This window comes from Micrasema longulum, unplaced genomic scaffold (genome assembly GCF_059751315.1).
Source record: "Micrasema longulum isolate JH-2025_06_02 unplaced genomic scaffold, ASM5975131v1 h1tg001648l, whole genome shotgun sequence".
NCBI lineage: Eukaryota > Metazoa > Arthropoda > Insecta > Trichoptera > Brachycentridae > Micrasema > Micrasema longulum.
Genome location: NW_028278827.1, coordinates 96582 through 111839, shown reverse-complemented (window position 1 = coordinate 111839; position 15258 = coordinate 96582). Strand labels below are relative to the sequence as shown.

Genomic DNA, 15258 nt, shown 5'->3' with positions numbered 1-15258 from the left:
GTGCAACATTATCTAGCGCTCCCGATTCGCGCAGGTACTGCGAGATTTTATTTGTTACAGTACCTATGTGCTAATTTTGTTCTCAGTTTCTGTTTATTATTCGTCGCTATGCCAACTAAAAAAATATTGGCATAGTAACCAGAATTTTAACAACAATCGTAATATTTTATCATAATGCTAAGTTTGAAAATATATGTCGAACATAATTCTACCCTCATTAGCAAACATGAAGCTATTTTCAAGTCGCATTTTGAGATAATAATAATAAAATAAAATAAAAAAAGTAAATAGGAGCTAGATTTCGTACTGTCCATGCGCTCTGTAGCTGCAAGACGTGCTGTAATATAGCTCCTATATATCATAATTTGTTATATATCATAATTGGAAACGAGGAACTAGAATCCCAACTGTCCATGCGCTCTGTAGCTGCAAGACGTGCTTGGATATTTATGTATTGTACAGCGGGTGATTTTTACGAAAATGGCACTATATAAATTATCCATAAATATGTATATATATATAATAAGCTACTTTTAAGTATTAATAAACCTTACGCATATTTTTCATAACTTTAAAGAATCAAAAGTAAAAATACTGTTTATTTTCCCTGAGGTATAATTAAATAAAGATGGCAATTTAGAAAACGATAGGTTCAAATGATATTATAAAAATGAGCATTGTCGCGTCATGCCGCATCAACATTGGATAAAAAATGTCTAGGATCATAAGTATATGGGATAAATAAGGAAAATCAATAATCAATTTTGATATTACGAGTTCAGTCTTATCAAAATAATTTGAAATGCATACATATGTAGTAAAAATGATTAAAATTTACCTACCAGTTGTATTGCTTTCACTCAGAGATAATGTAGAACTACTATTAGTTCTTTCACCAAACTACACAGCGATCCAAAAAACAATGCTATTACTATCAAAAATAACTTCTTGTAATAAATGTAAGTCGCTATGACAACTCATTAACCATAACAACCTTGATGCAGAGACGGACCTACCCTTAGGTTCAGTTGGCATAAAAACCAGACACTTACTTACAAAGGAGGGGAGAATAATACGAATGTATTAATTTACAAATGTGCATATTCCTATTCCTTTTCACTAAAGATGGGGCCCTAACATCTATTAAATCCGAGGCTTATCACCACAAAATGTTTTTCTTCAAGTAAACCTTAAACATTGACGTTATTGTAGACGGAGAACTAAAACTTGTATTTTTTTAGTAAATATCACAACAATATCATACACAATATTTTAAAACGAGACAAGGACAGTCGAGACTAATAAACCGGTGACTGAAATCATACAATAAACTACCAGACAAAACTAACAAAAGACTCTGACAATCTTTACAAAAGACTGGATTCAACTCCCTGGGGATCTGTTAACATCAACATATTCCAACAGAGGTGAAGAACATTTTAGAGAAGGTAATATAGAAGTCTAGGCATCTACAGGGCTTATGACCTGTCATTGGTTGGTTTAGGTGGCTGGAATCCAGTCCTTGTCAACAAAAATTTGGACGAACTCAAAATATAGTTGATAAGTTCTCTCGGTCCATGAAGAAGTATAGAAATTGAAAAAATAAACTTTTCAGGCGTTGCCTAGTATGTAGGTGAAATAATTCAATTAGATGAATCTCACCCGCATAAATAAAGGTTTCAGCTCTTTTACTTCACAAACATCAAAAGATGAAAGAATTGTAGGAATATAGATGTTCAAATATGGGCAGAATGGTGAATGTTTTACATAGTATATAAAGTGGCCACTTAAACCAGCCAATGATAGGTCATATACCCTGTTGATGCCTGAACCTCTATATTACCTTCTCTACTATGTTCTTCGTCTCTGTTGTAATATGTTAAGTTAATCTTTACAAAAGATGTGAAAAATATTATCATTAGCTAACAATAGAATATGAATTTAAAAAAGAAAAAGTATGTAATTTGTAAGGTTTTATAAATAAATTTCAATAAAAAAAAATACTTATGAAAAATCATGTAGGCATCACATGTTTAGGTATACTAGATTATTTTAAATGAAATATTTTTTCCATCGGGATCTCCGGGAATGACAAAATATCGAGTACCCCGAGACAAACATATAAAACATTAATTTGAGAGAAAGATGTAACCTAATTAAAAAGATTATTAGTAAGACACACACATGATTTAAATAACATGAAAAGAAACAGTGATTATCAAGTAATCATTTACTAACCTCAGATTTATATATTTTAGTTAACCTAAAATAACCCCAGGCTACCACACAGTGACTCGAGGGAGTTTTTTCAGACATTACTTATGTTCATCATTCCACGTTCGCTCCTTTGTTAAAGCATATGGTGTCCACGAAGATCCTCCAGGCATCTCTGTCAGCTGGCAGCTCCTGTGCATCCTCCTAAGTCAGGCTCGCATCCCGTAGTTCTGACATGAACTGCCGACGAACAGTCAGCAGTTAACGTCCAGGAAGTCGAGAACCTGATGCTCTGTTAAGAAGGCAAGCGTGGTTAATAAGGCTCTCAGGAGGCATCCGCAATACATGGCCAAGCCAATCGTATCACCTGCGCTTGAGTTATGGTACTCATGTTAAATAAACAAAAAAATATTTCCATAATAACAAGAAATTCCCGAGTTTTATTCCGGGTATGGTTGACATGAGGTATTTATTTCAAAATTGTTTTTATACTCGAATATTTCACAGTCGTAAAACAAAATTAAAATACAATCAATAATTAATTAAACTTTAGCCCAAGCCCTATTTTTAATGTTTTTCCTAAAAAGTCTAACCTTGCCTAGTATTTATAGTTGTTAAATAACCCTGAAGAGGGGAACGTGTTGCTGCCGATACTAGTCAGTTGTGTAAATGAATAAACGGGTTTGTAAAACAAAGTTGTTTTATTTCTCAAAATTATGGCATATTTCATAGTTCCCGGGCTGCCCTCTGAATATCTTTCCTTCGTGTAACAAAAATGATCAAGATACGCTGTGATTATTGTACAAATTCATTGAAAATGGATTAATGATGATAAATAACAATAAAATGTCAGCATTGGAAAACATATTTACTGTTATTATGAATAATTGTCGGAATAATTGTCGCGCGGGTATAAAAAGATGAATGAAAGTAGAGAAACGAGGTCTTAGGGAAACGGCGTGATGGTTTGTTTGTTTTTCGTTTTATTATGGAATGTTTTACACGACAGATTTTGCTTTGTCGGTTTATATTGGACACGAAGTTATACGTCTTCTAAGACGTCCGGAAGATAAAATTTTATTGTTTATTATAATTCATGTAATCATTCATATTCAAACACAACTCTCCGATTTTCCGCCACCCGCACGGGAACGTTTGAATACCAGCCCAGAACAGACGCAAGTGTTGGCAGGCCTCAGAGAAGGTGGTCTGATGACATAAAATGGGTTCCAGAATAGAGAGGTCTAAGGGGGAGGCCTGTGTACACCATGCATTGAACACGAGAGGGCTGATGATGATGATCATTTTCAATGACGCAAAAGTTCTGTTGATCTGCTACAAATGTTAAAATATTCATATTGACCTAATCGTAATAATGTCAAAATTACCATAATATTCAACCCTAAAAAAAATCATCAGGTCAAACTTTTTCTTTCCAAACTTGTCGAGATGATACAAAATATAAAAGTTTTAGTTAACAACAAATATTTTTAAAGGAGTTTCAATATTTTTGTTGAAAAATATGTAAATCATGATTTGAAAAAATTGCCGAATTTTTTGACTGATGTTATCATTATTTATTTTTAAAATGTGCCAACATCTATAATTTAAAATATTTAGTCTATGACACAAATTGTTTATTCCAATTAATGTCACGAACTATCAGACAAGCAGATGCAATCGATTTTAGCGTACAAACTTATGCGAAGTAGTTATAATACGGTCTATATTTCATTCTCATAAAACCAAATCTACCTTTCACATATTTGGCCTCGGTGCCAGAGAAATTTAGTATCAAAAAGGTACAAATCTGCCGGTTAATAAGAACCATTTTTGAGTGCATTTTCCGAATGACTAAGCGTAGGGTTCTGAATTGACTCACTCATATACAATTTTGACGTCGCGTTTTTAATGGTGGATACGCCCGTTGGTTTCTAGTTTTTGTACGAATAACTACTGAAATACTCGCAAAATATTATTAAAACTGCCCGATAATAAATCTGTGAAGTTTTTACGCCACCCTTCAAAGCGAATCTACCGTAAATTTTGCTCAGAAAAGTGGTAAGTTGCGAATACATTTATGTCAAATGTCATTGTTTTGTATTCCCACGGTCGCATTTCACGCCTTTATACAACTGTTTTATAGAAGTTACGTCGGGTTTAACTCGGTTGCATTATATTTGTACATTGTACACGCATTTTAAATTGGTATTTACAAACTTTCGTAAGATACTTTGCCTCGAATCGCGAAAACAAACATAAAAAATGCATGCAAATATGTTGTTTTTATTACCGAGTTAAGGTACAGACATATCAACAGCTCAGATTTCGCCTTTGAACTATAATTTTCACCATTTTTACAGCGGATTTCTTCAAATTATGCATATTTTTTTATCTTAGAACTAATCTTATTTCATATTTTTCTTATCTCAAGAGTAAGGAGTGTTTGTGCAATTGTAAACAGTTTTTTTACACCGTCTGCACCCATTAAATACTCCATTTCTGATAACTTACTGGTTTTGAAACATAATTTGTTTGTTTATTTATTTACGGACTTATTTAGTCAGCGCCCTTGAGGTGATTTTCACAAAAATAGCGCTTTATAAATTATCCAACCATATATTAAATTACAATAAAAAACATTTCATTTAACATGCTAGAGGTAAAAAATTAAACTTTTCAGGAGAGACATATTAGCGATTGTTTTAATTATTTATTTATTAACGGACATTGTCCATTTATACAATTCATAGGATAGTAATATTACAAAATAATAACAGTTAAAAACATCAAAATGGAACAATATTTTGAGTTTGTCCAAATTTTTGTAGACAAGGACTGGATTCAACTCCCTGGGGAGACGTTTATATTAACATATTACAACAGAGATGAAGAACATTTAAGAGAAGGTAATATAGAAGTCTAGGCATCTACAGGGCTTCTGACCTGTCAATGGCTGGTTTAAGTGGCCACTTTACACACTGAGTAACATTCACCATTCTGCCTATATTTGAACATCTATATTCCTTCAATTCTTTCATCTGTTGATGTTTGTAAAGTTAGAGAGCTGAAACCTTTATTTATGCGGGTGAGATTCATCTAATTGAATAATGTAACATGTTCATGTTACACAGTAAAGAGAAAAATAATATATTATATAAGACATAAGAAACAGCTCGTAAGAAGGCTAAGGGATGAGGAAATAGAGCGGAGAAGTGGAGGAGAGGAGGAGAGGGATTTGCATAATATAGTTGACCAATTTAGCATTTTGATATTATAATAAAATAAACATAATTAAAGGAACGTAAACTTATTACACACTGACAAATGTTGATATGAAATATTTATATAAAGTGGTGTTTTCACACTAGAATATTTCATAGTCCCTGAACTGGTACCTGAAGCGAAAGACTGATCATCCTTCCTCCATGTAACAAAAATGATCAAGATACGCTGCGATTGGTGTATTAATGCAGTGCCCTATGCACCATTGGTGCGGAAAAGGGAATGATGATGTCGATGATTTATCCTATGTCGACTCGTGTTACCTAAAATAACGTCTTCGGTTAAATATTAAATATATACTTTAAAAATGTTGGTTATAATTTTGTTCTTCATTTACTCATGCTTTACATATTTTAAATGAACGCAAAAGCCTTATGGGCGTAAAAATTACTGATGTAAAAATGAATGAAATTAAAATTATGTTCCAGCTAAGCTCGCGATGCTGGGAGACGGAGGAGTGAAGATGGACGGCACGGGGACGCTGAGTCTGAAGTGGGACCCCAAGAACCTGGAGATACGCACCATGTCGGTGGAGAAGACCCTGGAGCCTCTGGTGCTGCAGGTCACCACCCTGGTCAACACCAAGGGGCCCAGCAAGAAGAAGAAAGGTGACGGAAATGAGCGCAATGAACGCACTGGCTGTGCATTTCTGTAAACTTGTACTATGCACCAGACTCTTAACGTTTTTTGTTAAAAAATGGTTTTATTTAAACATTTGGAAATGCTCATAGTAATTAGATGCAACACTCAACAATGTTTGAGTATGTCCAAATGCTCGCTGACTGGATTTGGCCGGATTTCCTCCCTAGGGAGTGATTTGTATTTAAATTTATTGCAACAGAGAGGGAAAACATGTTTGAGAAGGGAATATGGAAGTCTGGGCATTTACAGGGTTTCGCAGGTCTACCAATGAATAAAATGACTCGCCTACAGTCTGTATTGAATGCCGCAGCGAGAATTATTTTTTGAATCTTCAAGTTCAGTCGTATCACTCCACTACTTCGGGAATTGCACTGGCTACGTTTCCCACAGAGGGTGGAATACAAACTCTGTTGGCTTATGTATAAGTCACTGCAAAACTCTGCTCCAGAATATCTAAGGGAACTCTGCATTCCAGATGAACTAGCTGACAGACGTCTTACGCTTAGATCAGCTACATCTACGTCGAAAGGAAAAGTTATTATACCTCTACGCAAACAGTGCACTAAATTCGGCGAACGTGCATTTGTGGTCGCAGGCCCTACGGCATGGAATGCTCTCCCAGCAGAAGTCCGAAACTGTGAGAGTGAAGTGATGTTTCGGAAGAAACTTAAAACCCACTTGTTCTCTAAATCATTTGAATAAATTCTTAGCATGTGGTGACAAAGTACATTATTTTTCTTAAATTAAAAAGTTAAAATTAAGTTTATATCTTTATACGGTCACTTTGTAAAGCGCCCTTGAGGTATTATATTACGAAAATGGTGCTATAAAAGTTTAATTGTTATTATTATGACCTGTCATTGGCTGGTTTAAGTGGTCACTTTACATACTGTGTAACATTCACCTTTCTGCCCATGTTTAAACATCCACATTTCCTCAACTCTTCCATCTGTTTACTTTTGAGATCCTATATTATTCACATACATATTTTATTTATTAAGATACCGCTTTTAGCAATAAGGCCGCCAAAGCACTTATTGTTAATACCTGAAGATTTAAAATAAATAAGTAAAGCGATCTGTTTTTGCCCGTTCCAGGGAAATCCAAGCGAGCGAGCGCCCTCGTGGGCACCGTAGAAAAGGCCACCGAAAACTTCATTGAGAAGGGGGAGATCATCGCTTACGAGAACCCGGACATCACGCAGGAAATGCTCGCCGCTGTAGAGGAGGTTCGGAAGACAGGTAACCACTAACACCGCATATTATGTTCCTCGCTTCTAAATGTTACGTAAATAATTATGTTTTTCATGCTTCATTTGTAGAATAATCCGCAAATTCATGGATTGTTTATGACTATTTTCAATATTTATGCTTTATAAGTTAGTTCATAACATCTTAAGAACTAATATAAACTTTTAATAACATTACAATTTTTTTATCAAAATTTCTCAATAACTAATTATGTGATCAACAATCGGGATTTAGGTTTAAAAATTCATGTGAAATGGCTCTTAATATTGTTATAGATGACTGGAAAGAGAACATCGATAAAAATAAATATGTAGTTGCAGTGTTTTTAGATTTTAAAAGAGCGTTCGAAACTATTGACCGAAATATAATCATCAAAAAATTTAAAAATACTGGTATTCAAAACACGGAAATAAAATGGTTTGAAAATCACCTCAACAATCTCATGCAAATGACAAAGGTTAATAATGAAACGTCAGATCTGTGCACCTATCATTTATTTCATTTTATTTCATTTATTTATTCAGATATTTAGAACATTACAGAAAAAGACCCAATTCATTCTAAATACAATAATAAATCACAAATTACAGTAGATAATTATGTTATTAAAATAATATAACAAAATGTAAAAAGAAAAATTAAATGTTAGAAAGTGCTTTCCTAAGGGAAGGCCCACTGTCGTGAAATATGTCGACATCCGAGGCGATGCGATTAAGTAGCAAGATTGCCCTACCAACCGGCATAACCATTGGCAGGTTGGTTCTGCATCGCGGTAGGTAAAACAATCGATGCTGTCTTTGTCGAAGATAGTTATCAGGTACGAACAGACCTACATCCATCAGAATTTCTGAGTTATGTATGCGACCACCGATCACCTGGAAAAAGTGAACACCCAAATGAACGTCCCTCCTCCTCCATAATGACTGATAGCCTAGCATTCCCAGTAAAAAGTCAGTTGGGAAGAGCCAAGGATAATATCCACACTCTTTAAGGTACAGATAGCGCAGAAATTTTTTCTGCACTCTCTCCACCATCAAAGAGTATCGAGTCTCATGTGGCGACCAAATAATGGAACTAAACTCCAAACGACTTCTTACCAAGGAATTATACAATGTCCTCAAAATCTGAGTGTTAGAAAAGATCTTGGCATTTCTAAGAACAAAACCAAGCATTTTAAGGGAGTCATTACATAGATTAACTATATGAAGATTAAAAGATAACTGAGCATCAAACAACACCCCGAGATCTCTGGACGTTGAAACCCTTTCAAGTCTTACTCCGTCCATGAGATAACGATAGTATATTGTTTTGGATGCTCTTGTGTATGCCATTACAAAACATTTGGAAACATTGAAGAACAATTTGTTTTGTTTGCTCCATTGAATTATATTTTGAATGTCACACTGAAGTTTAATACAATCAGAAGAAGTCAGTATTTCACAAAAAATTTTTAGGTCGTCAGCAAATAAGAGAAAATTACAAAATTTTATGACTTTACCAATATCATTTATAAAGATTAAAAATAACAATGGTCCCAAATTAGATCCTTGAGGAACCCCTGAAGAGGTATTAAATGTTTCAGATTGATACAGTCCATATGACACATATTGCTTACGATCTGTAAGATAATTTGTGAATAGCTTCAGAAGAATGTCGCTAAAGCCAATCCTCTGAAGTTTCAGAAGCAAAAGTTGGTGATCTACCTTATCAAACGCTTTGGAAAAATCGTTGTACGAACAGTCTACTTGAGCACCTTTGTCGAGTGACTTAGTGACAAAATTCGTAAACACATCATACATCGTTTTACCACAGATTCGCCTGAGGGATCGCATTTCATTATCATTTAACCTTCTTTCATCATCATTTTTCCAATTCCATACTTCGCTCCCATACATTAGAGTCGGCGCTAGAACTCAATCGTGAACTGCTAGTTTAGCCTCCTGCGATAAACATTTGTTTGCCAAAGTAGATTTCAGTGCACCGTTCACCCTGTTCCCAGCAGTCACCCTCCTTTCAATATCTTTCTCGGTCTTTCCATCCCTAGTAAACATACTTCCTAGATACACAAATTCTCCCGCATCCCAAAGATTTTTATAAAATGTTAAAAAAGAGCTTTTTGCGTTTGCAGGTGCGGCCATGTCCCTAGCCGCACGGGAGTTCTCGGAGGAGCCGTGCGCGTCGGCCAAACGCGGAGCCATGGTCCGCGCCGCTCGCGGCCTGCTGTCCGCCGTCACGCGCCTGCTCGTGCTCGCCGACATGGTGGACGTCCACCTGCTGCTCAAGAGCCTCCGCGTGGTGAGTCGGGTTGCCAACCTTTGTGGGAGTTCTCGAGGCTCTACCAATGTTTCACTGTCCTAATTCGTTGTGTATTTATTAACCAGGTGGAGAATGATTTGGACAAGCTGAAGAACGCCTCGTCCCAAGGAGAGTTGTTGGAGAATATCAAACAGTTTGGAAGAAATGCCAGTAAGTGACTATAAAGAGATGGCTGTTTTCTAAAAATGGTCAACATATCACTATCAAATTAGTATTTTTTAATATATAATTCCTCTGTACCGTACTCAAATGTCGAGATCCGTGAAGTGTGTAAGGCTGAGACATGCATTATTGACAGAATCAAGAAAGGGGTGCTGCGTTGGTTTGGACATGTAGAGCGAATGGACAACGAAAGAACAGCTAAAAGGATCTACGATGCAAATGTTGATGGATGCAGAAAACGAGGAAGACCGAGAAAGACATGGCACGATCGAGTCCATCAAATACTTGAAGATGGACATGTCAAAAGTAGGAATAATCGGCGTGCGTGCATGAGAAGATGTATGAATGTAGAGGAGGCGAGGTCTGTATGCCAAGATAGAGTGTTATGGCGTTCTATCCTCTCTGCCTACCCCTACGAGGAAACGGCGTGATGGTTTGTTGTTGTTGTTGTTGTTGTACCGTACTCCTCCTAAACGGCTTAACCGATTTACGTGCGGTTTCCAGAGAAATATAGATCTTTGCGCTGTGCATGTACGTAGATATTAAAATTTTCAATCTAATATGTAAAAAAGGAGGCAAAATTAATTTAAGAATAATTTTTTATGCAATATTTTTGTCTAAAACCAGTTAACCTCATTATTCTCTATTACTATTGCTACAATTACGCCATTTTGCCTCGAGCTAGGCAGAGAGGATGGACCGCCGCACGCATCTATCTTGACCTGCATTTCTAGCTTATTCCACATCCATACATCTTGTCATATATGCCCTTCGGTTGTGTCTGCCTTTTATATGACCAGAGTGGAGATTTTAATTTATCTAATCCTGCCAAGTCTTTCTTGATCGTCCTCGTTCACGTTACTATTAATTCTCACTATGTATTTTAATTTATTTATTTTTATTTATTGAGGAAAAACAACAGTTGTTATATAAGAATACAAAATATAAAAAATAGTACATACATCCAGTTAAAGTTTTTTTTATATATTTAAAAAAAAATTTAAATCTTAAAGTAGGGCACACATATCATACATATTGTTATGTGTGTTCTAATAATAACATTGCAAATATATTTAATTTATAAATTGTTTATCACATATGTCTTGACCATTATTTTAAATTTTGATATGTTTTTTTATTTATAAATATTTTTTTCCATTTCGTAATACTTTTTAATTGCTTTAAATAAAATGGAATTATGTGACTTTGCCTTTTTCCTAAATGGAAGTCTAATTTTGTTCTTTTCTCTAGTATTGTGATTGTGTTCATGCTGGTTCCGATCAATTTTTTTCCAAAATTCTGTTTTTTTATTAGAGTTTATAATTTTATGAACAAATATCATTGTATTGTAAAATATTCTTTGTTTATATGTTAATAATTTCATTTCATTTACCATCGACTTTACCCTCGTGTATCTGTTTTTTTTCAAAATGATTCTAAAGGCTTTATTTTGTAATACAGTTAGTTTATCTATGTTTTCTTTGTTTGATAAAAATAAGATGCTACTACAGTAGTTAACGTGTGGTTCAATAATTGCTTTGTAAATAGTTTTGCAAGAGTCCTTATCAATAAATCTTCTGATCCTTCCCAAAATTTATATTTTTTTTGCAATCTTATTTATTACCATCTTAGTTTTTCACAAATATAATGAGAGAACATGTTACACAGTAAAGAGAAAAATAATATATTATATAAGACATGAGAAACAGCTCGTGAGAAGGCTAAGGGATGAGGAAATACAGTGGAGGAGTGGAGGAGAGGGATTTTTATAATATAGTTGACCAAGTCAACATTTTGATATTATAATAAAAAAAACATATTTAAAGGAACATAAACTTATTACACACTGACAAATGTTTCATTTTACAGTGTTTCAAAAAGTTTTTTTTTGAAGTCACAAAATTTTGTATTAAAAATATCTAAATGGGGACAAAGTAAATTAAATTTGGAGCAGCTACGATAAATAAACGATTTTGAACACAATTTTTTGTATATCGGTTTTACCACTGTTTTGTAATCCATTCATTCTACATGACCAAACCATCAACCTTTTCTGAATCTTATCAATTATACCTCTGTCAGATTTGCACTCTCCTGATATCAGCTTAATTTTTTAAAATGGATATGATGATTAAGTAATACACTCAATTCAAACAACGAAAAAACAACAAAATAAATTAAGGATGTATAAGTGAATGACATTCCAAAAATATCTCGCACGTAGGCGAATCATAGTTCACGTGACTCGTTCTCCGCAGATGAGCTGATGAACCAGGCGGCCAAGCGGCAACAGGAGCTGAAGGATCCGCAGATGAGGGACGACCTGGCTTCCGCTCGCGCCGTGCTGAAGAAACACTCGACGATGCTGCTGACGGCTTCTAAGGTAGGGCCGATGATCATCTTAATACTGCTCGAATTCCACTCGTCGATGCGCTTCGAAGCTGCAAGACTTTTTGTGATGTTAGCTTTTATATTATATCTGAATTACACTTCAACTGTAAAATCTATAAAACAACAGAAATCGCATTTGCACATCGAACAGAAGGCGACTCAACTACTCATAAATAAGTAGGTTTACGTTTTGCCTCATTACTTTCTTTGTAGACATCGCTCAGTACGCAACTTCTGAGTTGAATTCAACTATGCCGTGTTGTGTCCTTTTAAAGTGTAGAAATACTGCTAGGATCTTAAAGAAACAGGATGGCATCACATTTCATGTGTAATTAACAAACTAATATTTAAGTAGCAAATGAATTACTTGAAAATTAAATTATTTTTCCATCCATCAGATTGTGCATAAGTAGTCCTATACTAATATAACAAAAAAACTAAATAGCCTAGCTAATCAAATGTATGAAATTAAAATTCGTTATTATACAAATATAAAGTATACATATATATATATATATATATATATGTGTGCCAAGAATACATGTTACTTACACATAAATAATATAGTATGATAAATAATAAAAAACAAAAATAAAGCAATGAAATACATAAAAATATAAATAATACGTGTACCAATTATATAAAGTACTATGTTTTTTTATCTACATATATTTTCCAAAAAAATGTCTCGCTACACTATTTATATGTGAAGTGGTTTTTATTTTAAAATTTGTTTTACATTTTGAGTCTTATATTTGGCAATAAATCATTAAATATTTTTGAAGCAATTACTTATTATTATTATGGATAACTTATATAGCGCCATTTTCGTAATAAAATACCTCAAGGGCGCTTTACATAGTGATTCTATTGAAAAATTAATTTAATTGAAGCTTTTAAATTTGTAATTTAATTAAAACAATTTATTTTGTTGGCACGTGCTACGGATTTATTCAAATGATTTAGAGAACAAGTGGGTTTTAAGTTTTTTCCGAAACATCACTTCACTTTCACAGCCTCGCATCTCTGCTGGGAGAGCATTCCATGCCATAGGGCCTACGACCGCAAATGCGCGTTCACTAAATTCAGTGCGCTGTTTGCGTAGAGGTATAATAACTTTTCCTCTCGCCGTAGACGTAGCTGATCTAAGCGTGAGACGCCTGTCAGCTAGTTCATCTGGAATGCAGAGTTCTCTTAGATATTCCGGAGCAGAGTTGTGCAGTGACTTATACATAAGCCAACAGAGTTTGTATTCGACCCTCTGTGGAAAACGTAGCCAGTGTATTTCCCGAAGTAGTGGAGTGATATGACACTATATATTATGGTATTATTTTATTATTATTAAAATTAAAAGAATATTAAAATATTTGTAGTGTATGCTATGATTCTACTAGAAAGGAAGCAACAATCAAAGCTAGTGAACATGGAATTGTATTTTGATAAAGAGTGTGAATAAATAAATAAAAAAATTAAATTTGATGCTTTTTTCAAAAAAGTGTGAGAATTTAATTTAGCAACGACGAACTGGTCAGTTAGTATTTATTTTTGAAAAATTCATCATTTATATCAGAAGATTATTATTCATTTTGTAAACGAATTTAAAGTGTATTTATTAAATACATTAATGATTTATTTAGAATATATATAGGATATGTATTAAATAAACATGTTAGATTGTTCTTGGAATTTTGACACGGAACCTGACCTAATATCTTCCATTATATTTGTGGTCATTTTACACCGGTGTTTCTCGGAATGGAACCCCAGCATAAAACGACGTTTACCTGTACTTGTCGCATGCACTGCCTTGTATTGAAATAACGACATGTGTTTGTTGTCTCCTCGGCAGGTCTACGTGCGGCACCCCGAGCTGGCCGCCGCCAAGGCCAACCGCGACTACGTGCTGCGCGCCGTGTGCTCGGCGGTGGGCGCCATCGCGCACGTGGCCCAGGGCCGCAGCGGCCCCCTGCTGCGCACGCAGGGCCCGGGAGAGCTCGCGCACGCTCTGGACGACTTCGATGTGAGTACTCGCTGATCCGATCTAGAGATCTTGCGGCCTCTTTTCAGATCCGCACGCTGAAAAACCAATTTCAACCTTTGTTGATTTGAAAGGGATGAAAATATAACTCAATGTGAGATCAGCGTGAGCGGAGGTATTTTGAATCAGGTAGAAGAATTTGTGTACCAGGGAAGTATGTTTACTAGGGACGGTATGGCCGAGAAAGATATTGAAAGGAGGGTGAGTGCCGGGAACAGGGTGAACGGTGCGCTGAAATCTACTTTGGCAAACAAATGTTTATCGCAGGAGGCCAAACTAGCTGTTCACAACGGAGTTATAGTGCCAACTCCAATGTACGGGAGCGAAGTATGGAATTGGAAAAATGATGATGAAAGTAGGTTGAATGCTGTCGAAATGCGATCCCTCAGGCGAATATGTGGTAAAACAATGTATGATAGGTGCACAAATGTCGAGATCCGTGAAGTGTGTAAGGCTGAGACATGCATTATCGACAGAATCAAGAAAGGGGTGCTGCGTTGGTTTGGACATGTAGAGCGAATGGACAGCGAAAGAACGGCTAAAAAGATTTACGATGCAAATGTTGATGGATGCAGAAAACGAGAAAGACCGAGAAAGATATGGCACGATCGAGTCCATCAAATACTTGATGATGGACATGTCAAAAGTAGGAATAATCGGCGTGCGTGCATGAGAAGATGTATGAATGTAGAGGAGGCGAGGTCTGTATGCCAAGATAGAGTGTTATGGCGTTCTATCCTCTCTGCCTACCCCTACGGAGAAACGGCGTGATGGTTTGTTTGTTTTGTTTGTAACAAATTTAAATATGAATATTTGAGTTAGCAGAAAGCCTAATATCTATCCATAGGTCTACACCATCTCCTAAGAGTATTATTGGCGTGTAATATATATTTTATTCATTTATTTGGTTTACAAACAATGAAAAAATATACATAATATACATAAATATTGAAACAATAA

General features: G+C 35.2%; 1 protein-coding gene across 1 annotated transcript in view; it reads left to right on the top strand.

Moving 5' to 3' along the window:
- Positions 1-4066: 4066 nt before the first annotated feature.
- The window catches only part of alpha-Cat (catenin alpha), a gene marked incomplete at its 3' end in the record, with an annotated part of 102247 nt that continues 91055 nt past the window's right edge, over positions 4067-15258 (top strand). The window contains exons 1-7 of the mRNA XM_088237115.1: positions 4067-4275; positions 5928-6107; positions 7239-7382; positions 9520-9686; positions 9773-9857; positions 12128-12252; positions 14110-14280. Of these exons, the coding sequence (XP_088093241.1) occupies positions 5939-6107; positions 7239-7382; positions 9520-9686; positions 9773-9857; positions 12128-12252; positions 14110-14280 (861 nt within the window). The remainder of the gene's footprint in view (positions 4276-5927; positions 6108-7238; positions 7383-9519; positions 9687-9772; positions 9858-12127; positions 12253-14109; positions 14281-15258) is intronic.